Here is a 25,132-nt window from a genome sequence, read left to right as displayed (position 1 = left end):
CCCTCCTACATGTACACACAGCCCCTCCCCCCCTACATGTACACACAGCCCCTCCCCCCTACATGTACACACAGCCCCTCCCCCTCCTACATGTACACACAACCCCTCCCCCTCCTACATGTACACACAACCCCTCCCCCTCCTACATGTACACAGCCCCTCCTACATGTACACACAGCCCCTCCCCCTCCTACATGTACACACAGCCCCTCCCCCTCCTACATGTACACACAGCCCCTCCCCCTCCTACATGTACACACAACCCCTCCCCCCTCCTACATGTACACACAACCCCTCCCCCTCCTACATGTACACACATGTGCACAGTCATTACACAGGAGATAACGGCGGAGTCATTTATTTTATTATTATTTATTAATTCTCCAAAACATTCCAAAGTTTATTAATCAGAAACAAATCAGCTCATCTCCAGCCAGAAATCATTTTCTTCACATTCAAAAGAGCTTGGCACTGTAAGTGTCCCCAGTGGATAGATTTCCCCTCATTTCCTGTTCTGGTGACACCAGGATAGAAAATAAAATGAGCGGGTGGAGGTGTCTCAGGAACAGGAAGACACTGACAGATTCCCCTCCCCCAACTCTGCTATATATACTGTATATATCAATAAGTTCCCTGTCCCCACCAAAGAAATCCGACAACTTCCTTTACTGTGTCACCAACATATACATTTCAATGATTTCACAAAAAAGGAAGGGAGTGACGTCACAGGAAGGAAGGGAGCGACGTCACAGGAAGGAAGGGAGCGACGTCACAGGAAGGAAGGGAGCAATGTCACAGGAAGGAAGGGAGCGACGTCACAGGAAGGAAGGGAGCGATAGGGAGCGACGTCACAGGAAGATAGGGAGCGACGTCACAGGAAGGAAGGGAGCGACGTCACAGTAAGGGAGCGACGCCACAGGAAGGAAGGGAGCGACGTCACAGGAAGGAAGGGAGCGACGTCACAGGAAGGAAGGGAGCGACGCCACAGGAAGGAAGGGAGCGACGCCACAGGAAGGAAGGGAGCGACGCCACAGGAAGGAAGGGAGCGACATCACAGGAAGGAAGGGAGCGACGTCACAGGAAGGAAGGGAGCGACGTCACAGGAAGGAAGGGAGCGACGTCACAGGAAGGAAGGGAGCGATAGGGAGCGACGTCACAGGAAGGAAGGGAGCGACGTCACAGGAAGGAAGGGAGTGACGTCACAGGAAGGAAGGGAGCGACGTCACAGGAAGATAGGGAGCGACGTCACAGGAAGGAAGGGAGCGACGCCACAGGAAGGAAGGGAGCGACGCCACAGGAAGGAAGGGAGCGACGTCACAGTAAGGGAGCGACGCCACAGGAAGAAAGGGAGCGACGTCACAGGAAGATAGGGAGCGACGTCACAGGAAGGAAGGGAGCGACGTCACAGGAAGGAAGGGAGCGACGCCACAGGAAGGAAGGGAGCGACGTCACAGTAAGGGAGCGACGCCACAGGAAGGAAGGGAGCGACGTCACAGGAAGGAAGGGAGCGACGTCACAGTAAGGGAGCGACGCCACAGGAAGGAAGGGAGCGACGTCACAGGAAGATAGGGAGCGACGTCACAGGAAGGAAGGGAGCGACGTCACAGGAAGGAAGGGAGCGACGTCACAGGAAGATAGGGAGCGACGTCACAGGAAGGAAGGGAGCGACGTCACAGGAAGGAAGGGAGCGACGCCACAGGAAGGAAGGGAGCGACGTCACAGTAAGGGAGCGACGCCACAGGAAGGAAGGGAGCGACGTCACAGGAAGGAAGGGAGCGACGTCACAGTAAGGGAGCGACGCCACAGGAAGGAAGGGAGCGACGCCACAGGAAGGAAGGGAGCGACGCCACAGGAAGGAAGGGAGCGACGTCACTGGAAGGAAGGGAGCGACGTCACTGGAAGGAAGGGAGCGACGCCACAGGAAGGAAGGGAGCGACGTCACAGGAAGGAAGGGAGCGACGCCACAGGAAGGAAGGGAGCGACGTCACAGGAAGGAAGGGAGCGACGTCACAGGAAGGAAGGGAGCGACGCCACAGGAAGGAAGGGAGCGACGCCACAGGAAGGAAGGGAGCGACGCCACAGGAAGATAGGGAATATTCTACATTCTCTAAAGACCCATACACATGATCAGACTTTTTGACAACAAACATGCAAATTAGCTGTTTTGGAGCAACATCTGACCGTGTGTACGCTCCATCGGACAAACTTTTTTGGTTTTCATCGGACTTTAGTTGGCTGTGTGAACGGACAAACTTTCTGGCAAGAAAAGTCCGATGGAGCAAAGTCTGATCGTGTGTACAGAAAACCATCGGACTTTTGTACAAAAGTACGAACAAGCATGCTCAGAACCAATGCAAAAGATTAGACAACAATACAGAAGTTGACCAAATGTGGCAGTAAAGAGCAGAAAAACCACGTGATTTGGTGAAAGTTTGCTGAAAAAGTCCTGCTGTGTGTATGCAATACAAGTTCTCGGCCGACGCCCTTTGTACAAAAATCCAAGGGAAAGTTTGTACAAAGTCCTATCGTGTGTATGAGGCTTTATTCTGATACAAGGTTTATGGATTGGGGGGGTGTCTTAAAGTGCACCCCTCTAACCCACATGCTGTGGATTTGGGTGTATCCCTTGATCCCACATGCTGTGGATTTAAAGGGACCCCTCAATCCCACATGCTGTGGATTGGGGGGACCCCTCAGTCTCACATGCTATGGATTTGGGGGACCTATCGGTCTTACATGCTGTGGATTTGGGTGTATCCCTTGATCCCACATGCTGTGGATTTAAAGGGACCCCTCAATCCCACATGCTGTGGATTGGGGGGACCACTCAGTCTCACATGCTGTGGATTTGGGGGGCCCCTAAATCCCATATGCTGTGGATTTGGAGGGACCCCTCAGTCTCACATGCTATGGATTTGGGGGACCTATCGGTCTTACATGCTGTGGATTTGGGGGGCCTCGCTCTCACATGCTGTGGATTTGGGGGGACCCCTCAGTCTCACATGCTGTGGATTTGGGGGGCCCTCAGTCTTGCATGCTGTGGATTTGGGTGGCCCCTCTGTCTCACATGCTATGGATTTTGGGGGGCCCCTCAGTCTCACTTGCTGTGGATTTGGGGGGTCCTCGGTCTCACATGCTGTGGATTTGGGGGACCTATCGGTCTCACATGCTGTGGATTTGGGGGGCCTCCCAGTCTCACATGCTGTGGATTTGGGGCAGGCCCCTCGGTCTCACATGCTGTGGATATGAAGGGGTCCCTCGGTCTCACATGCTGTGGATTTGGGGGGGCTCCTCGGTCTCACATGCTGTGGATTTGAAGGGACCCCTCGTTTCCACATGCTGTGGATTTGGGGGGGCCTCGTTCCCACATGCTGTGGATTTGGGGGGCCCCTCAGTCTCACATGCTGTGGATTGGGGGGACCCCTCAGTCTCACATGCTGTGGATTTGGGGGGCCTCGCGCTCACATGCTGTGGATTTGGGGGGACTCCTCGGTCTTACATGCTGTGGATTTGGGGGGACCCCTCAGTCTCACATGCTGTGGATTTGGGGGCCCCTCGATCCCATATGCTGTGGATTTTGGTGGATCCCGCGATCCCACATGCTGTGGATTTGGGGGGCCCCTCGGTCTCACATGCTGTGAATTTGGGGGGACCCCTCAGTCTCACATGCTGTGGATTTGGGGGGCCCCTCAGTCTCACATGCTGTGGATTTGGGGGGCCCCTCAGTCTCTCATGCTGTGGATTTGGGTGGCCCCTCGGTCCCACATGCTGTGGATTTGGGGGGCCCCTCAGTCTCACATGCTGTGGGTTTGGATGGCCCCTCGGTCCCACATGCTGTGGATTTGGGGGGCCCCTCAGTCCCACATGTTGTGGATTTGGGTGGCCCCTTGGTCCCACATGTTGTGGATTTGGGTGGCCCCTTGGTCTCACATGGTGTGGATTTGGGGGGCCCCTCGGTCCCACATGCTGTGGATTTGGGTGGCCCCTCGGTCCCACATGCTGTGGATTTGGGGGGGCCCCTCAGTCTCACATGCTGTGGGTTTGGGGGGCCCCTCAGTCTCACATGCTGTAGATTTGGGGGGCCCCTCGGTCTCACATGCTGTGGATTTGGGGGCCCCTCGGTCTCACATGCTGTGGATTTGGGGGGCCCCTCGGTCTCTCATGCTGTGGATTTGGGGGGCCCCTCAGTCTCACATGCTGTGGGTTTGGGGGGCCCCTCAGTCTCACATGCTGTGGGTTTGGGGGGCCCCTCAGTCTCACATGCTGTGGGTTTGGGGGGCCCTCAGTCTCACATGCTGTGGGTTTGGGGGGCCCTCAGTCTCACATGCTGTGGGTTTGGGGGGCCCCTCAGTCCCACATGCTGTGGGTTTGGGGGGCCCCTCAGTCTCACATGCTGTGGGTTTGGGGGGCCCCTCAGTCTCACATGCTGTGGGTTTGGGGGGCCCCTCAGTCTCACATGCCTCAGTCTCACATGCTGTTGATTTGGGGGGCCCCTCGGTCTCACATGCTGTGGATTTGGGGGGCCCCTCGGTCTCTCATGCTGTGGATTTGGGGGGCCCCTCAGTCCCACATGCTGTGGATTTGGGGGCCCCTCGGTCCCACATGCTGTGGATTTGGGGGCCCCTCAGTCTCACATGCTGTGGGTTTGGGGGGCCCTCAGGCTCACATGCTGTGGGTTTGGGGGGCCCTCAGTCTCACATGCTGTGGGTTTGGGGGGCCCTCAGTCTCACATGCTGTGGGTTTGGGGGGCCCCTCAGTCTCACATGCTGTGGATTTGGGGGGCCTCTCAGTCTCTCATGCTGTGGATTTGGGGGGACCCCTCAGTCTCACATGCTGTGGGTTTGGGGGGACCCCTCAGTCTCACATGCTGTGGGTTTGGGGGGCCCCTCAGTCTCACATGCTGTGGGTTTGGGGGGCCTCTCAGTCTCACATGCTGTTGATTTGGGGGGCCTCTCAGTCTCTCATGCTGTGGATTTGGGGGACCCCTCAGTCTCACATGCTGTGGATTTGGGGGGACCCCTCAGTCTCACACGCTGATGCTCTGTAAGTCTCGTATTGTCATGGAGTTGCCGGCCTTCAGACCGTACAGCCAGGCGGCAGGGAAGATGCGGCTCTGGATTTGGACCCGGTAGCAGTGGATGAGGATCTGGATGTCCTCGGAGATGGAGTAAAATTTCAGCTCCTTTTGCTGGAAGTCGAGAAGAACACCAACGTTGAGCGGCCTGGGGAGGAGGACGGGGGTGTCCTGGTCCTTGTGCCAGACACACAGCTGGTCTTTGCTCCACTCCACACACCAGGACAGATGGTTCCTGCCAAGCTTCCCATCTCTTCCCATCTCGGCGGTGGCGGCTCCCACCCCCCACCCCTCGCTGTCCTTCACGCTGAGCTCCCAGTAATGGCAGCCGCTGGAGAAACCCGGGGAGCACAGCACCTGGCTGGTGACAAACCTGCGATCGCTCTTCTCATACTGATTGCTCTTGTTTGTCACCCTCACCGTCTTCAGGTCCTCCGAGAGGGCCAGGCGGCTGCTGACTGTCTGCGGATCGAATGAAAGGTGTGTGGCCCCTGGAATGACATGGAGCAACAATGAGGCACTAGAGGAGGGAGATAGGAGGGGGGGGGGGGTGCACTAACCTGTCCTCTTCTGCCATGGATCCCTCTACATAGGGATCAGTCCCCAAAACATACCTGCACCAACCTAAAGAGGCACTCCGCCTGAACGTAGGATTTTATTGTGGTAGTTATTAGTGCTGCCCATCAGTCTGCACATTGTAGCACCCTGTGGGAAGGTAAGGTAGGTACATTCTCCTGGCAGGCTGCCCACCTTGTCTGTTCAGATACATGTAGTAGGAGCCAAAAATAAGGGGATACCACCTGTGCTCCTTTATAGGGCCTGGGCCCAATCAGTTCAACGGGGGGGTGGGGGGGCTCCTGGCTCCATTCAGTTTAATGGGGGGGGGGTGCCTGGGCCCAATCAGTTCAACGGGGGGTGGCACCTGGGCCCAATCAGTTCAACGGGGGGGTGGGGGGGCTCCTGGCTCCAATCATTTTAATGGGGGGGGGTGCCTGGGCCCAATCAGTTCAACGGGGGGTGGCACCTGGGCCCAATCAGTTAATGGGGGAGGGCCTGGGCCCAATCAGTTCAATAGGGGGGGGGGCCTGGCTCCAATCAGTTCAATGGGGGAGGGCCTGGGCCCAATCTGTTCAACGAGGGGGGCTTGGGCCCAATCAGTTTAATGGGGGGGCTGGGCCCAATCTGTTCAACGAGGGGGGCTTGGGCCCAATCAGTTTAATGGGGGGGCTGGGCCCAATCTGTTCAACGAGGGGGGCTTAGGCCCAATCAGTTTAATGGGGGGGCTGGGCCCAATCTGTTCAATTGGGGGGCTTGGGCCCAATCAGTTTAATGGGGGGGCCTGGGCCCAATCAGTTTAATGGGGGGGCTTGGGCCCAATCAGTTTAATGGGGGGGGCCTGGGCCCAATCTGTTCAACGAGGGGGGCTTGGGCCCAATCAGTTTAATGGGGGGGCTGGGCCCAATCTGTTCAACGAGGGGGGCTTGGGCCCAATCTGTTCAATTGGGGGGCTTGGGCCCAATCAGTTTAATGGGGGGGCCTGGGCCCAATCAGTTTAATGGGGGGGGCCTGGGCCCAATCAGTTTAATGGGGGGGCCTGGGCCCAATCAGTTTAATGGGGGGGGCCTGGGCCCAAACAGTTTAATGGGGGGGCTGGGCAGCTGACAAGCAGGTGGAACCAGAGAGTGGACAGAAGGGGGTGATCGATGTGTGGGGGGGGGTGGGTAATTACTGGAACCAACCAAGCCGTGTGTCTCTCCCTGCAGCCACTGAAAGCGAGCAATGGAGAAGAGGAGACGCCAGCTTTAATCTGCTGCAGGGAGAGCCACACAGGGGGCGTGGTTCCAGGAATTGCCCCCCCCCCACCACACCCATCACCCACTCCTGTCCACTATCTTTCTCCCCCAGCCCCCTCCGTGTGACCCTTTTCCCGGCAGCCCCTCCTCTCCCTCCCTCTCTGGCTGCTGCGGGGTACACAGGGGAGAGTAGGGAATATGTCATACTTACCGGCCCCTTTCATTTCTCAGTGAACACAGTAAGTGATCAGTGCCAGTCGCTCGCTGTGTTCATTCATGAATGAAGCAGTCTATAGATGTACAGGCAGCCTATAGGAAGGGAGTTCTGGCTGCTGATCACAATACAGGTCACCTACCCCTACCAATGGCAGACACAGAGGTAGGTAGACTGTCTATACTTACACTGCAAGAGGCTGTTCGGACTTGTCCCTGGAAGTTCTGTTATCGGCGTCGGGACTCCGGGTCCGGGGGGAGTCCGGGGAGAGACCAGCGACTCCTCAAACACTGGAAAATACCAGAAAATAGTCAGGATCACATGACGGGCCGAAACGCGTCACCCAGAGCACTGCAGTGAGGGATTCTGGGGCATTACCAACCTCTAATTCATTAACCACTTTGCCCACCAGCTCACAGACATTTACTGCAGGTCGGCTCTCCTGTACGTCGGTCCGTGAAGTGAGGGGCGCGCCCGGGGGTCCGACGCACTCTGTGTTCTGCCGCCGCCCGCGATCGCTGTATACAGAGGCAGAACGGGGATCTGTCTTTGTACACAAGGTGGATCCCTGTTCTGACAGGGGACATCTCAGAGATTCACTGTGATCGGGAACAGCGATCTCCGTCATGTCCCAGTGATCGGGAACAGCGATCTCTGTCATGTCCCAGTGATTGGGAACAGCGATCTCTGTCATGTCCCAGTGATCGGGAACAGTGATCTCCGTCATGTCCCAGTGATCGGGAACAGCGATCTCTGTCATGTCCCAGTGATTGGGAACAGCGATCTCTGTCATGTCCCAGTGATCGGGAACAGCGATCTCCGTCATGTCCCAGTGATCGGGAACAGTGATCTCTGTCATGTCCCAGTGATCGGGAACAGCGATCTCTGTCAGTTCCCAGTGATCGGGAACAGTGATCTCCGTCATGTCCCAGTGATCGGGAACAGCGATCTCCGTCATGTCCCAGTGATCGGGAACAGCGATCTCCGTCATGTCCCAGTGATCGGGAACAGTGATCTCCGTCATGTCCCAGTGATCGGGAACAGTGATCTCTGTCATGTCCCAGTGATCGGGAACAGCGATCTCCGTCATGTCCCAGTGATCGGGAACAGCGATCTCCGTCATGTCCCAGTGATCGGGAACAGCGATCTCCGTCATGTCCCAGTGATCGGGAACAGCGATCTCCGTCATGTCCCAGTGATCGGGAACAGTGATCTCTGTCATGTCCCAGTGATCGGGAACAGTGATCTCTGTCATGTCCCAGTGATCGGGAACAGTGATCTCTGTCAGTTCCCAGTGATCGGGAACAGTGATCTCCGTCATGTCCCAGTGATCGGGAACAGTGATCTCTGTCAGTTCCCAGTGATCGGGAACAGTGATCTCCGTCATGTCCCAGTGATCGGGAACAGCGATCTCCGTCATGTCCCAGTGATCGGGAACAGCGATCTCCGTCATGTCCCAGTGATCGGGAACAGTGATCTCTGTCAGTTCCCAGTGATTGGGAACAGTGATCTCTGTCATGTCCCAGTGATCGGGAACAGCGATCTCCGTCATGTCCCAGTGATCGGGAACAGCGATCTCCGTCATGTCCCAGTGATCGGGAACAGCGATCTCCGTCATGTCCCAGTGATCGGGAACAGCGATCTCTGTCATGTCCCAGTGATCGGGAACAGCGATCTCCGTCATGTCCCAGTGATCGGGAACAGCGATCTCCGTCATGTCCCAGTGATCAGGAACAGTGATCTCTGTCATGTCCCAGTGATCGGGAACAGCGATCTCCGTCATGTCCCAGTGATCGGGAACAGTGATCTCCGTCATGTCCCAGTGATCGGGAACAGTGATCTCTGTCATGTCCCAGTGATCGGGAACAGCGATCTTCGTCATGTCCCAGTGATCGGGAACAGCGATCTCCGTCATGTCCCAGTGATCGGGAACAGCGATCTCCGTCATGTCCCAGTGATCGGGAACAGCGATCTCCGTCATGTCCCAGTGATCGGGAACAGTGATCTCTGTCATGTCCCAGTGATCGGGAACAGTGATCTCTGTCATGTCCCAGTGATCGGGAACAGTGATCTCTGTCAGTTCCCAGTGATCGGGAACAGTGATCTCTGTCATGTCCCAGTGATCGGGAACAGTGATCTCTGTCAGTTCCCAGTGATCGGGAACAGTGATCTCCGTCATGTCCCAGTGATCGGGAACAGCGATCTCCGTCATGTCCCAGTGATCGGGAACAGCGATCTCCGTCATGTCCCAGTGATCGGGAACAGTGATCTCCGTCATGTCCCAGTGATCGGGAACAGTGATCTCTGTCATGTCCCAGTGATCGGGAACAGCGATCTCCGTCATGTCCCAGTGATCGGGAACAGCGATCTCCGTCATGTCCCAGTGATCGGGAACAGCGATCTCCGTCATGTCCCAGTGATCGGGAACAGCGATCTCCGTCATGTCCCAGTGATCGGGAACAGTGATCTCTGTCAGTTCCCAGTGATTGGGAACAGTGATCTCCGTCATGTCCCAGTGATCGGGAACAGCGATCTCTGTCATGTCCCAGTGATCGGGAACAGCGATCTCCGTCATGTCCCAGTGATCGGGAACAGCGATCTCCGTCATGTCCCAGTGATCGGAAACAGTGATCTCTGTCATTTCCCAGTGATCGGGAACAGTGATCTCTGTCAGTTCCCAGTGATCGGGAACAGTGATCTCTGTCATGTCCCAGTGATCGGGAACAGCGATCTCTGTCATGTCCCAGTGATCGGGAACAGCGATCTCCGTCATGTCCCAGTGATCGGGAACAGCGATCTCCGTCATGTCCCAGTGATCAGGAACAGTGATCTCTGTCATGTCCCAGTGATCGGGAACAGTGATCTCCGTCATGTCCCAGTGATCGGGAACAGTGATCTCTGTCATGTCCCAGTGATCGGGAACAGCGATCTCCGTCATGTCCCAGTGATCGGGAACAGCGATCTCCGTCATGTCCCAGTGATCGGGAACAGTGATCTCTGTCATGTCCCAGTGATCGGGAACAGCGATCTCCGTCATGTCCCAGTGATCGGGAACAGCGATCTCCGTCATGTCCCAGTGATCGGGAACAGTGATCTCTGTCATGTCCCAGTGATCGGGAACAGAGATCTTCGTCATGTCCCAGTGATCGGGAACAGCGATCTCCGTCATGTCCCAGTGATCGGGAACAGCGATCTCCGTCATGTCCCAGTGATCGGGAACAGCGATCTCTGTCATGTCCAGTGATCGGGAACAGAGATCTTCGTCATGTCCCAGTGATCGGGAACAGCGATCTCCGTCATGTCCCAGTGATCGGGAACAGCGATCTCCGTCATGTCCCAGTGATCGGGAACAGTGATCTCTGTCATGTCCAGTGATCGGGAACAGCAATCTCCGTCATGTCCCAGTGATCGGGAACAGAGATCTCCGTCATGTCCCAGTGATGTATAACGACCGCACAATTGTCAGGTATAGTAACGCAGTGCCGCATTGCACATAATGGCCTTGTCATGAAGGGGGGTAAATCTTCCGGTCTATAAGTGGTTAATGAGCTCTCTAATCACATCATCCTTTTAGGGATCTCAGAGGACGTGTCATCAGCGACCTCACAGAGCTTATCCTATGGGGGAGGAATGATTGGGGGGGGGTGGAGAGGAACGAGGGGATAGATTGCTAGCTGTGTGCCCCGGCCTCACCTTGTTTGGGGGGACACGGAGCCTCCTCCAGAAGCGGGTGAGACATCAGGGTCCTCTTCATGCTGGAGATGGCGTCTGTTGTGTCTACGAGGCGGTTCTCATCGAACGTGTATCTCTTCTTGGGTGAGGACGATGGAGCGCCGCTACCTTCCCATCCGCAATGCTGGAGAGAAAACATGGAACCAGCAGAGTTCAGGGAGAGTCACCGGAGCATGAAAGACGAGCGAGGAGGACGGCGTGTTCTGTGACGTGTACAGCGAGGAGGACGGCGTGTTCTGTGACGTGTACAGCGAGGAGGACGGCGTGTTCTGTGACGTGTACAGCGAGGAGGACGGCGTGTTCTGTGACGTGTACAGCGAGGAGGACGGCGTGTTCTGTGACGTGTACAGCGTGGAGGACGGCGTGTTCTGTGACGTGTACAGCGAGGAGGACGGCGTGTTCTGTGACGTGTTCTGTGACGTGTACAGCGAGGAGGACGGCGTGTTCTGTGACGTGTACAGCGAGGAGGACGGCGTGTTCTGTGACGTGTACAGCGAGGACGGCGTGTTCTGTGACGTGTACAGCGAGGACGGCGTGTTCTGTGACGTGTACAGCGAGGAGGACGGCGTGTTCTGTGACGTGTACAGCGAGGAGGACGGCGTGTTCTGTGACGCGTACAGCGAGGAGGACGGCGTGTTCTATGACGCGTACAGCGAGGAGGAAGGCGTGTTCTTTGACGTGTACAGCTAGGAGGACAGCGTGTTCTTTGACGTGTACAGCGAGGAGGACGGCATATTCTGTGACGTGTACAGCGAGGAGGAAGGCGTGTTCTTTGACGTGTACAGCGAGGAGGACAGCGTGTTCTGTGACGTGTACAGCGAGGAGGACGGCGTGTTCTTTGACGTGTACAGCGAGGAGGACGGCATATTCTGTGACGTGTACAGCGAGGAGGACAGCGTGTTCTTTGACGTGTACAGCGAGGAGGACGGCATATTCTATGACGCGTACAGCGAGGAGGAAGGCGTGTTCTTTGATGTGTACAGCGAGGAGGACAGCGTGTTCTGTGACGTGTACAGCGAGGAGGACGGCGTGTTCTTTGACGTGTACAGCGAGGAGGACGGCATATTCTGTGACGTGTACAGCGAGGAGGACAGCGTGTTCTGTGACGTGTACAGCGTGGAGGATGGCGTGTTCTGTGATGTGTACAGCGTGGAGGACGGCGTGTTCTGTGACGCGTACAGCGAGGAGGATGGCGTGTTCTGTGACGTGTACAGCGAGGAGGACGGCGTGTTCTGTGACGTTTACAGCGAAGAGGACGGCGTGTTCTGTGACGTGTACAGCGAGGAGGACGGCGTATTTTGTGATGTGTACAGCGAGGAGGACGGCGTGTTCTATGACGTGTACAGCGAGGAGGATGGCGTGTTCTATGACGTGTACAGCGAGGAGGACGGCGTGTTCTGTGACGTGTACAGCGAGGAGGACGGCGTGTTCTGTGACGTGTACAGCGAGGAGGACGGCGTGTTCTGTGACGTGTACAGCGTGTTCTGTGATGTGTACAGCGAGGAGGACGGCGTGTTCTGTGACGTGTACAGCGAGGAGGATGGCGTGTTCTGTGACGTGTACAGCGAGGAGGACGGCGTGTTCTGTGACGTGTACAGCGTGTTCTGTGATGTGTACAGCGAGGAGGACGGCGTGTTCAGCGAGGAGGACGGCGTGTTCTGTCACGTGTACAGCGAAGAGGGCGGCGTGTTCTGTGATGTGTACAGCGAGGAGGACGGCGTGTTTTGTGACGTGTACAGCAAGGGGGACGGCGTGTTCTGTGACGTGTACAGCGAGGAGGGCGGCGTGTTCTGTGATAGACTGACCCGGGACAGAGGCTTTTGGAGAGGGCTGAATGCTGGCCTCTGGGTACTGATTATGGGCCCTGGATTTTAAGGGAACAATACCCTTTGTGGGGTGTATGTCTGGGGATCCTTGGAGTAATGTTACTTTGGATTCACATCCATGTCCCCCTAAAACACGCGGACTCCGGGGTCCCTGTATAGGGCCTATATACCATATTACTGCTTCATACTATAGAGACTCATAGAAGATGCTGATGTCATCAACTCCGCCCACCTGTCTGTTGTCTGCTGTGTTTATTGTAGATACGTCTAGTGTGGGCTCTAAGAGTCTTTCACCCGTTGTGATTTGTTATTGTGATTTGTGATTTGTGTTCATTTTCTCTGCTATTGTGTGAAGGAGTTCTGATAATGTGTATTGTGCAGTCAGTGAGTCGGAGACGTCAAGGCTGCCCTGAGAGGTCACATCTTGGAGTCACCTCCTCCGGGTAAATGATTAGTTCATTTATGTTTCTGGTTACAGTTTGTATTGTCATCTCGGTGTAAATATTTGTGTGAAATCTCAAACAAGCACTTCATGTTCAATCCGTGTAACTGAGCGAGTCTCCTCTGGTTCTTAGTTACAATATATGGGCTGTAATATCTGATATCTGAAGGTCCAGACGGGAGGAAGCCATGTATGACGAAAGCACTCAAGTGTGGGACGTTTCCTTACAGATGGGGTGGGAATGTTCCGGATAGATGGAGCGGGAATGTTCCGGATAGATGGGGTGGGAATGTTCCGGGTAGATGGGCTGGGAATGTTCCGGATAGATGGGGTGGGAATGTTCCGGATAGATGGGGCGGGAATGTTCCGGATAGATGGGGTGGGAATGTTCCAGATAGATGGGGTGGGAATGTTCCGGATAGATGGGGTGGGAATGTTCCGGATAGATAGGGGGGAATGTTCCGGATCGATGGGGTGGGAATGTTCCGGATCGATGGGGTGGGAATGTTCCGGGTAGATGGGGTGGGAATGTTCCGGATAGATGGGGTGGGAATGTTCCGGATCGATGGGGTGGGAATGTTCCGGATAGATGGGGCGGGAATGTTCCGGATAGATGGGGTGGGAATGTTCCGGATCGATGGGGTGGGAATGTTCTGGACAGATGGGGCGGGAATGTTCCGGATAGATGGGGCGGGAATGTTCCGGATAGATGGGGTGGTATGTTTCGGATAGATGGGGGGGGGAATGTTCCAGATCGATGGGGTAGGAATGTTCCGGATCGATGGGGTGGGAATGTTCCGGGTAGATGGGCTGGGAATGTTCGTGGTAGATGGGGTGGGAATGTTCCGGGTAGATGGGCTGGGAATGTTCCGGGTAGATGGGGTGGGAATGTTCCGGGTAGATGGGGTGGGAATGTTCCAGATCGATGGGGTGGGAATGTTCCGGGTAGATGGGGTGGGAATGTTCCGGGTAGATGGGGTGGGAATGTTCCAGATCGATGGGGTGGGAATGTTCCGGGTAGATGGGGTGGGAATGTTCCGGATAGATGGGGTGGGAATGTTCCGGATAGATGGGGTGGGAATGTTCCAGATCGATGGGGTGGGAATGTTCCAGATCGATGGGGTGGGAATGTTCCGGGTAGATGTGGTGGGAATGTTCCGGATAGATGGGGTGGGAATGTTCCGGATAGATGGGGTGGGAATGTTCCGGATAGATGGGGCGGGAATGTTCCGGACAGATGGGGCGGGAATGTTCCGGACAGATGGGGTGGGAATGTTCCGGATAGATGTGGTGGGAATGTCCCGGGTCGATGGGGTGGGAATGTTCCGGGTAGATGGGGTGGGAATGTTCCGGATAGATGGGGCGGGAATGTTCCGGATAGATGGGGTGGGAATGTTCCGGGTAGATGGGGTGGGAATGTTCCGGATAGATGGGGCGGGAATGTTCCGGATAGATGGGGCGGGAATGTTCCGGGTAGATGGGGTGGGAATGTTCCGGATAGATGGAGCGGGAATGTTCCGGATAGATGGGGCGGGAATGTTCCGGATAGATGGGCTGGGAATGTTCCGGATAGATGGAGCGGGAATGTTCCGGATAGATGGAGCGGGAATGTTCCGGATAGATGGAGCGGGAATGTTCCGGACAGATGGGGCGGGAATGTTCCGGATCGATGGGGCGGGAATGTTCCGGATAGATGGGGCGGGAATGTTCCGGATAGATGGGCTGGGAATGTTCCGGATAGATGGAGCGGGAATGTTCCGGATAGATGGAGCGGGAATGTTCCGGATAGATGGAGCGGGAATGTTCCGGACAGATGGGGTGGGAATGTTCCGGATCGATGGGGCGGGAATGTTCCGGATAGATAGGGGGGAATGTTCCGGATAGATGGGGCGGGAATGTTCCGGGTAGATGGGGTGGGAATGTTCCGGATCGATGGGGTGGGAATGTTCCGGATCGATGGGGCGGGAATGTTCCGGATAGATAGGGGGGAATGTTCCGGATAGATGGGGCGGGAATGTTCCGGGTAGATGGAGCGGGAATGTTCCGGACAGATGGGGTGGGAATGTTCCGGATCGATGGGGCGGGAATGTTCCGGATCGATGGGGTGGGAATGTTCCGGATCGATGGGGCGGGAATGTTCCGGATAGATAGGGGGGAATGTTCCGGATAGATGGGGTGGGAATGTTCCGGGTAGATGGGGTGGGAATGTTCCGGATAGATGGGGTGGGAATGTTCCGGATAGATGGGGTGGGAATGTTCCGGATCGATGGGGCGGGAATGTTCCGGATAGATAGGGGGGAATGTTCCGGATAGATGGGGCGGGAATGTTCCGGATAGATGGGGTGGGAATGTTCCGGATCGATGGGGCGGGAATGTTCCGGATAGATAGGGGGGAATGTTCCGGATAGATGGGGCGGGAATGTTCCGGATAGATGGGGTGGGAATGTTCCGGATAGATGGGGCGGGAATGTTCCGGATAGATGGGGCGGGAATGTTCCGGCTAGATGGGGTGGGAATGTTCCGGATAGATGGGGTGGGAATGTTCCGGGTAGATGGGGCGGGAATGTTCCGGATCGATGGGGTGGGAATGTTCCGGGTAGATGGGCCGGGAATGTTCCCCCTCCCCCCAGTGATGGACGCTCCGGGAGTCGCAGACTCACCTTCAGAACGCCCATCCAGTCGTTTTCGATGCATTCCTGAAGCTCCACCTTCTCCTTCCTCCATCGATCGATCTCCGCCATGAAGAATTGCACCTCCCGGGACGTGGCCTTGTGGGCGGCGTCCTGCTCCTGCTGCATCCTCCAGAAGGAGGCGCGCTCCTGCTTCTCCAGATAGTCCCGCATTTCCCGGAAGTCCCGCGTCAGACTGTCCTTTATATCGCAGATCAGGATCTGAGGAGGAATAGAGTGTCAGCTCTGCAGTCACTAAGTAACATGTCCATCTCACCGGAGCGGAGCCCAGAAATGGAGATAGTGATTGGACGGCCTGTCACTTCCTCCTCCGGGACAGGAAGTACCTTGTGCCCGGGAAAATACTTCCCCCCATTATTCTGCCTTCACTTCTATCTCAGGATCTGATAATGACAACCCGTCTCCAGAGTGCCCTCCGACCCCAAATCCCCCCTCCCCCACCTGACCCCAAATCCCCCCTCCCCCACCCTGTACAATAAACGTCCCACCTGACCCCAAATCCCCCCTCCCCCACCCTGTACAATAAATGTCCCACCTGACCCCAAATCCCCCCTCCCCCACCCTGTACAATAAACACCCCACCTGACCCCAAATCCCCTCCCCCACCCTGTACAATAAACACCCCACCTGACCCCAAATCCCCTCCCCCACCCTGTACAATAAACACCCCACCTGACCCCAAATCCCCCCTCCCCCACCCTGTACAATAAACGTCCCACCTGACCCCAAATCCCCCCTCCCCCACCCTGTACAATAAACGTCCCACCTGACCCCAAATCCCCCCTCCCCCACCCTGTACAATAAACACCCCACCTGACCCCAAATCCCCCCTCCCCCACCCTGTACAATAAACACCCCACCTGACCCCAAATCCCCCCTCCCCCACCCTGTACAATAAACACCCCACCTGACCCCAAATCCCCTCCCCCACCCTGTACAATAAACACCCCACCTGACCCCAAATCCCCCCTCCCCCACCCTGTACAATAAACGTCCCACCTGACCCCATATCCCCCCTCCCCCACCCTGTACAATAAACACCCCACCTGACCCCAAATCCCCCCTCCCCCACCCTGTACAATAAACACCCCACCTGACCCCAAATCCCCCCTCCCCCACCCTGTACAATAAAAGTCCCACCTGACCCCAAATCCCCCTCCCCCACCCTGTACAATAAACACCCCACCTGACCCCAAATCCCCCTCCCCCGCCCTGTACAATAAACACCCCACCTGACCCCATATCCCCCCTCCCCCACCCTGTACAATAAACACCCCACCTGACCCCATATCCCCCCTCCCCCACCCTGTACAATAAACACCCCACCTGACCCCAAATCCCCCTCCCCCACCCTGTACAATAAACACCCCACCTGACCCCAAATCCCCCCTCCCCCACCCTGTACAATAAACACCCCACCTGACCCCAAATCCCCCCTCCCCCACCCTGTACAATAAACACCCCACCTGACCCCTAAAAGCCACACCCCACCCATGAGATGAGGAGAATATGATTGGAGGATTACTTGGGCCTCGCGGTATCCGTCCTTCTGATTGGTGATCATCGCCTCCTTGCTGCTGATATTCTCCTCCAGATCACAGATCCGTTTCTCCAGCCGTTCCTTCAATCATCAATAAAATACTGAGACACAATGTATATACAATGTATAGGGCCCAGCCTGTCATTATATACAGGATGTGACAAAAGTAAGTACACCCCTCATTTGTGTAAATCTTTTCATGTGACAACACTGAAGAAATGACACTTGTCTACAATGTAAAGTAGTGAGTGTACAGCTTGTATAACAGTGTAAATTTCCTGTCCCCTCAAAATAACTCAACACACAGCCATTAATGTCTAAACCGCTGGCAACAAAAGTCAGTACACCCCTAAGGGAAAATCTCCAAATTGGGCCCAATTAGCCATTTTCCCTCCCCCGGTGTCATGTGACTCATTAGTGTTACAAGGTCTCAGGTGTGAATGGGGAGCAGGTGTGTTAAATTTGGTGTTATCGCTCTCACTCTCTCATACTGGTCACTGGAAGTACAACATGGCACCTCATGGCAAAGAACTCTCTGAGGATCTGATAAGAATTGTTGCTCTACATAAAGATGGCCTAGGCTATAAGAAGATTGCCAAGACAATGAAACTGAGCTGCAGCACGGGGGCCAAGACCATACAGCGGTATAACAGGACAGGTTCCCCTCAGAACAGGCCTCGCCATGGTCCACCAAAGAAGTTGAGGTCACGTGCTCAGCGTCATATCCAGAGGTTGTCTTTGGGAAATAGAGGTATGAGTGCTGCCAGCATTGCTGCAGAGGTTGTAGGGGTGGGGGGTCAGCCTGTCAGTGCTCAGACCATACGCCGCACACTGCATCAAATTGGTCTGCATGGCTGTCATCCCAGAAGGAAGCCTCTTCTAAAGATGATGCACAAGAAAGACCCACAAACAGTTTGCTGAAGACAAGCAGACTAAGGAGATGGATTACTGGAACCATGTCCTGTGGTCTGATGAGACCAAGATAAAGGTATTTGGTGTCAGATGGTGTCAGGCGTGTGTGGGGGCAACCAGGTGAGGAGGACAAAGACAAGTGTGTCTTGTCTACAGTCAGGCATGGGGGTGGGGTGTCATGGTCTGGGGCTGCATGAGTGCTGCCGGCACTGGGGGGCTACAGATCATTGAGGGGACCATGAATGCCAACATGTACTGTGACATACTGAAGCAGAGCATGATCCCCTCCCTTCAGAGACTGGACCGCAGGGCAGTATTCCAACATGATAACCACCCCAAACACACCTCCAACACCACCACTGCCTTGCTAAAGAAGCTGAGGGTAAAGGTGATGGACTGGCCAAGCATGTCTCCAGACCTAAACCCTATTGATCATCTGTGGGGGATCCTCACACGGAAGGTGGAGGAGGGGAAGGTCTCCAACATCCACCAGCTCTGTGATGTCATCATGGGGGAGGGGAAGAGGACTCCAGTGGTGACCTCCATGCCCAAGAGGGTGAAGGCAGTGCTGGAAAATAATGGCGGCCACACAAAATATTGACACTTTGGGCCCAATTTGGACATTTTCACTTAGGGGTGTACTGACTTTTGTTGTCAGCGGTTTAGACATTAATGGCTGTGTGTTGAGTTATTTTGAGGGGACAGGAAATTTACACTGTTATACAAGCTGTACACTCACTACTTTACATTGTAGACAAGTGTCATTTCTTCAGTGTTGTCACATGACAAGAGAGAAGAAATGTGACCGAGGGGTGTACTTACTTTTGTCACATAATGTATATAATTTAGAGAATATACAATGTTTGGGGATCATCCTGTGTCAGTCTGGGGGTGGGTCTGTGTCAGTCTGGGGGTGGGACTGTGATAGTTGGGGGCGGGTCTGTGTCAGTCTGGGGGCGGGTCTGTGATAGTATGGGGAGGGGTCTCACCCTATTCTTCCTGTACAGCTCCAGTGGGGTCTCCCTCCGGCACTCCTGGTGTTGCAGTACACAGTCCGGACACAAGGCGGCGCTGTGTCAGTCTGGGGGTGGGTCTGGTATAGTCTGGGGGCGGGTCTGGTATAGTCTGGGGGCGGGGCTCACCCTGTTCTTCCTGTACAGTTCCAGTAGGGTCTCCCTCCGGCACTCCTGGTGTTGCAGTACACAGTCCGGACACAAGGCGGCGCTGAGTCAGTCTGGGGGCGGGTCTGGTATAGTCTGGGGGCCGGGTCCAGTATAGACTGGGGGGGGTCTGTGTCAGTCTGGGGGCGGGTCTGGTATAGTTGGGGGCGGGTCTGTGTCAGTCTGGGGGCGGGTCCGGTATAGTTGGGGGCGGGTCTGTGTCAGTGTGTTGGTGGGGCTCACCCTGTTCCTTCTGTACAGCTCCAGTAGGGTCTCCCTCCGGGAATCTTGGTGTTGCAGTACACAGTCCGGACACAAGGCAGCGCTGAGTCAGTCTGGGGGCGGGTTTGGTATAGTCTGGGGGCCGGTATAGTCTGGGGGCGGGTCTGTGTCAGTCTGGGGGCGGGTCTGTGTCAGTCTGGGGGTGGGGCTCACCCTGTTCCTTCTGTACAGCTCCAGTAGGGTCTCCCTCCGGGAATCTTGGTGTTGCAGTACACAGTCCGGACACAAGGCAGCGCTGAGTCAGTCTGGGGGCGGGTTTGGTATAGTCTGGGGGCCGGTATAGTCTGAGGGCGGGTCTGTGTCAGTCGGGGGCGGGTCTGTGTCAGTCTGGGGGCGGGTCGATATAGTCGGGGCGGGTCTGTGTCAGTGTGTGGGGGGAGCTCACCCTGTTCCTCCTGTACAGCTCCAGTAGGGTCTCCCTCCGGCACCCCTGGTGTTGCAGTACACAGTCCGGACACAAGGCGGCGCTGTATCAGTCTGGGGGCGGGTCTGGTATAGTGTGGGGGCGGGTCTAGTATAGTCTGGGGACGGGTCGATATAGTCTGGGGGCGGGTCTGTGTCAGTCGGTGGAGGGTCTGTGTCAGCCTGGGGGCGGGTCCGGTATATTTGGGGGCGGGTCTGTGTCAGTCTGGGGGCGGGTCCGGTATAGTTGGGGGAGGGTCTGTGTCAGTCTGGGGGCGGGTCCGGTATAGTTGGGGGAGGGTCTGTCAGTCTGGGGGCGGGTCCGGTATAGTTGGGGGCGGGCCTGTGTCATTCTGGGGGTGGGGCTCACCCTGTTCCTCCTGTACAGCTCCAGTAGGGTCTCCCTCCGGCACTCCTGGTGTTGCAGTACACAGTCCGGACACAAGGCGGCGCTGTGTCAGTCTGGGGGCAGGTCTGGTATAGTCTGGGGGCGGGTCTAGTATAGTCTGGGGGCGGATCGATATAGTCTGGGGGCGGGTCTGTGTCAGTCGGGGGAGGGTCTGTGTCAGTCTGGGGGCGGGTCCGGTATAGTTGGGGGCGGCGCTATGTCAGTCTGGGGGCGGGTCTGGTATAGTCTGGGGGCGGGTCTGGTATAGTCTGGGGGCGGGTCTGTGTCAGTCTGGGGGCGGCGCTGTGTCAGTCTGGGGGTGGGTCCGGTATAGTTGGGGTCGGGTCTGTGTCAGTCTGGGGGCGGGTCCGGTATAGTTGGGGGCGGGTCTGTGTCAGTCTGGGGGTGGGGCCGGTATAGTTGGGGGCGGGTCTGTGTCAGTCTGGGGGCGGGGCTCACCCTGTTCCTCCTGTACAGCTCCAGTAAGGTCTCCCTCCGGCACTTCTGGTGTTGCAGTACACAGTCCGGACACAAGGCGGCGCTGTGTCAGTCTGGGGGTGGGTCTGGTATAGTCTGGGGGCTGGTCTAGTATAGTCTGGGGGCGGGTCTGTGTCAGTCGGGGGAGGGTCTGTGTCAGTCTGGGGGCGGGTCCGGAATAGTTGGGGGCGGGTCCGGTATAGTTGGGGGAGGGTCTGTGTCAGTCTGGGGGGCAGTTCCGGTATAGTTGGGGGAGGGTCTGTGTCAGTCTGGGGGCGGGTCCGGTATAGTTGGGGGCGGGTCTGTGTCAGTCTGGGGGCGGGTCCGGTATAGTTGGGGGCAGGTCTGTGTCAGTCTGGGGGCGGGGCTCACCCTGTTCCTCCTGTACAGCTCCAGTAGGGTCTCCCTCCGGCACTCCTGGTGTTGCAGTACACAGTCCGGACACAAGGCGGCGCTGTGTCAGTCTGGGGGCGGGTCTGGTATAGTCTGGGGGCGGGTCTAGTATAGTCTGGGGGCGGGTCGATATAGTCTGGGGGGTCTGTGTCAGTCGGGGGAAGGGTCTGTGTCAGTCTGGGGGCGGGTCCGGTATAGTTGGGGGCGGGTCTGTGTCAGTCTGGGGGCGGATCCGGTATAGTTGGGGGAGGGTCTGTATCAGTCTGGGGGCGGGTCCGGTATAGTTGGGGGCGGGTCTGTGTCAGTCTGGGGGCGGGTCCGGTATAGTTAGGGGCGGGTCTGTGTCAGTCTGGGGGCGGGTCCGGTATAGTTGGGGGCGGGTCTGTGTCAGTCTGGGGGCGGGGCTCACCCTGTTCCTCCTGTACAGCTCCAGTAGGGTCTCCCTCCGGCACTCCTGGTGTTGCAGTACACCGTCCGGACACAAGGCGGCGCTGTGTCAGTCTGGGGGCGGGTCTGGTATAGTCTGGGGGGTCTGTGTCAGTCTGGGGGCGGGTCTGGTATAGTCTGGGGGCGGGTCTGTGTCAGTCTGGGGGCGGGTCCGGTATAGTTGGGGGCGGGTCTGTGTCAGTCTGGGGGCGGGTCCGGTATAGTTGGGGGCGGGTCTGTGTCAGTCTGGGGGCGGGTCCGGTATAGTTGGGGGCGGGTCTGTGTCAGTCTGGGGGCGGGTCTGGTATAGTCTGGGTGGGTCTGTGTCAGTCTGGGGGCGGGTCTGGTATAGTCTGGGGGGGGTCTGTGTCAGTCTGGGGGCGGGTCCGGTATAGTTGGGGGCGGGTCTGTGTCAGTCTGGGGGCGGGCCTGTGTCAGTCTGGGGGCGGGGCTCACCCTGTTCCTCCTGTACAGCTCCAGTAGGGTCTCCCTCCGGCACTCCTGGTGTTGCAGTACACAGTCCGGACACAAGGCGGCGCTGTGCTCCATACAGAAGTACTCCAGTCCTCTCGGGTGTCCTCGGCACGCCCAGCTTGTAGTTCGGAGGGTGACCAGCAGGTGTCGCTGATCTCCGTGTAATATCCGGTGTTCCCCGCACAGGGGCGCCATGCAGGGCAGGCAGAGGGAAGTTGCCCCGGGGCCGGTACACTGGGAGCAGTTCTCATGTGATCGGGGGTCCTGGGCTTGCAGCGCCTCCAGCAGGCCGCACAGGACGATGTTCTTGCTGAGTTGCGGTTGGGTGGGGAAGGTTGTCTGGCACAGGGGGCAATTATTGGGCTTCATGCCCCACCAGCGCTCTATACACGAGAGGCAACAGGTGTGTCCGCAGGGGAGGGTACACGGGACCCGGTACACCCCCATACATACCGTGCACTGCACCTCCCGCACCGACACCCGCACCGACACCACCGAATCCTCCATCACCGGCAACTCCGACACCTCCCCCACCCCAAACTCCTCCCCCATCACCACCGGGAAACGAAACCGAAACTCATCCCCGGAGAGGAAGCGGGGCTATCATACTAAAGAGGGGGGGGGGGGCTATCATACTAAAGAGGGGGGGGGGCTATCATACTAAAGAGGGGGGCTATCATACTAAAGGGGGGGGCTATCATACTAAAGGGGGGCTATCATACTAAAGAGGGGGGGCTATCATACTAAAGGGGGGCTATCATACTAAAGAGGGGGGGGCTATCATACTAAAGAGGGGGGGGGGGCTATCATACTAAAAAGGGGGGCTATCATACTAAAGGGGGGCTATCATACTAAAGAGGGGGGCTATCATACTAAAGAGGGGGCGGCTATCATACTAAAGGGAGGCTATCATACTAAAGAGGGGGCTATCATACTAAAGAGGGGCTATCATACTAAAGAGGGGGCTATCATACTAAAGAGGGGGCTATCATACTAAAGGGGGGCTATCATACTAAAGAGGGGGGGCTATCATACTGAAGGAGGAGCTATCATACTGAAGAGGGGGGGGGCTATCATACTAAAGAGGGGGGGCTATCATACTAAAGAGGGGGGTTATCCTACTAAAGATGGGGGCTATCATACTAAAGGGGGGGGCTATCATACTAAAGAGGGGGCTATCATACTAAAGAGAGGGGCTATCATACTAAAGAGGGGGCTATTATACTAAAGAGGTGGGCTATCATACTAAAGGGGGGGCTATCATACTAAAGATGGGGGCTATCATACTAAAGGGGGGCTATCATACTAAAGAGGGGCTATTATACTAAAGAGGTGGGCTATCATACTAAAGGGGGGGCTATCATACTAAAGATGGGGGCTATCATACTAAAGAGAGGGGCTATCATACTAAAGGGGGGCTATCATACTAAAGAGGGGGCTATCATACTAAAGAGAGGGGCTATCATACTAAAGAGGGGGCTATCATACTAAAGAGGGGGTCTATCATACTAAAGAGGGGGGCTATCATACTAAAGAGGGGGCTATCATACTAAAGAGAGGGGCTATCATACTATAGAGGGGGCTATCATACTAAAGAGGGGGGCTATCATACTAAAGAGGGGCTATTATACTAAAGAGGTGGGCTATCATACTAAAGGGGGGCTATCATACTAAAGGGGAGCTATCATACTAAAGAGGGGGGCTATCATACTAAAGGGGGGCTATCATACTAAAGAGGGGCTATCATACTAAAGAGGGGGGCTATCATACTAAAGAGGGGCTATCATACTAAAGGGGCGCTATCATACTAAAGAGGGGGGTTATCATACTAAAGGGGGGCTATCATACTAAAGGGGGCTATCATACTAAAGAGGGGGGCTATCATACTAAAGAGAGGGGCTATCATACTAAAGAGGGGGCTATCATACTAAAGAGGGGCTATTATACTAAAGAGGGGGGCTATCATACTAAAGGGGGGCTATCATACTAAAGGGGGGCTATCATACTAAAGAGGGGGGCTATCATACTAAAGGGGGAGCTATCATACTAAAGAGGGGGGCTATCATACTAAAGGGGGGGCTATCATACTTAAGATGGGGGCTATCATACTAAAGGGGGGCTTTCATACTAAAGATGGGGGCTATCATACTAAAGGGGGGCTATCATACTAAAGAGGGGGGCTATCATACTAAAGAGGGGGGCTATCATACTAAAGAGGGGCTATCATACTAAAGGGGGGCTATCATACTAAAGAGAGGGGCTATCATACTAAAGAGGGGGCTATCATAGTAAAGGGGGGCTATCATACTAAAGAGAGGGGCTATCATACTAAAGAGGGGGCTATCATACTAAAGAGGGGGGTTATCATACTAAAGGGGGGCTATCATACTAAAGAGAGGGGCTATCATACTAAAGAGGGGGCTATCATACTAAAGAGGGGGGCTATCATAGTAAAGGGGGGCTATCATACTAAAGAGGGGGCTATCATACTAAAGAGGGGGGCTATCATACTAAAGGGGGGGCTATCATACTAAAGATGGGGGCTATCATACTAAAGGGGGCTATCATACTAAAGGGGGGGCTATCATACTAAAGAGGGGGGCTATCATACTAAAGAGGGGCTATTATACTAAAGAGGGGGGCTATCATACTAAAGGGGGCTATCATACTAAATAGAGGGGCTATCATACTAAAGAGGGGGCTATTATACTAAAGAGGGGCTATCATACTGAAGGAGGAGCTATCATACTAAAGAGGGGGGGGCTATCATACTAAAGGGGGGCTATCATACTAAAGAGGGGGGGCTATCATACTAAAGGGGGCTATCATACTAAAGAGGGGGGTTATCATACTAAAGGTGGGGGCTATCATACTAAAGGGGGGGCTATCATACTAAAGGGGGCTATC

The 25,132-nt window shown here is 55.8% G+C and overlaps 1 protein-coding gene across 1 annotated transcript; it reads right to left on the bottom strand.

Moving 5' to 3' along the window:
- Positions 1 to 356: 356 nt before the first annotated feature.
- RNF135 (ring finger protein 135) lies at positions 357 to 22,781 on the bottom strand. Its single transcript, XM_077460689.1, has 6 exons — positions 22,208 to 22,781; positions 17,297 to 17,392; positions 15,742 to 15,972; positions 10,775 to 10,937; positions 7,270 to 7,371; positions 357 to 5,565 (listed from the first exon to the last, which is right to left on the bottom strand). Exons 1-6 carry the CDS (start codon positions 22,775 to 22,777, stop codon positions 5,027 to 5,029), a joined length of 1,701 nt encoding a protein of 566 aa, XP_077316815.1. The 5' UTR covers positions 22,778 to 22,781; the 3' UTR covers positions 357 to 5,026.
- Between the last annotated feature and the right edge of the window lie 2,351 nt (positions 22,782 to 25,132).

Source organism: Lithobates pipiens, unplaced genomic scaffold (genome assembly GCF_037356315.1).
Source record: "Lithobates pipiens isolate NorthernLeopardFrog02 unplaced genomic scaffold, aLitPip1_a1.2 Scaffold_28, whole genome shotgun sequence".
Taxonomy (NCBI): domain Eukaryota; kingdom Metazoa; phylum Chordata; class Amphibia; order Anura; family Ranidae; genus Lithobates; species Lithobates pipiens.
Note: the sequence above shows the minus strand (reverse complement) of the source record. Positions and strands in the feature narration are given on the sequence as shown.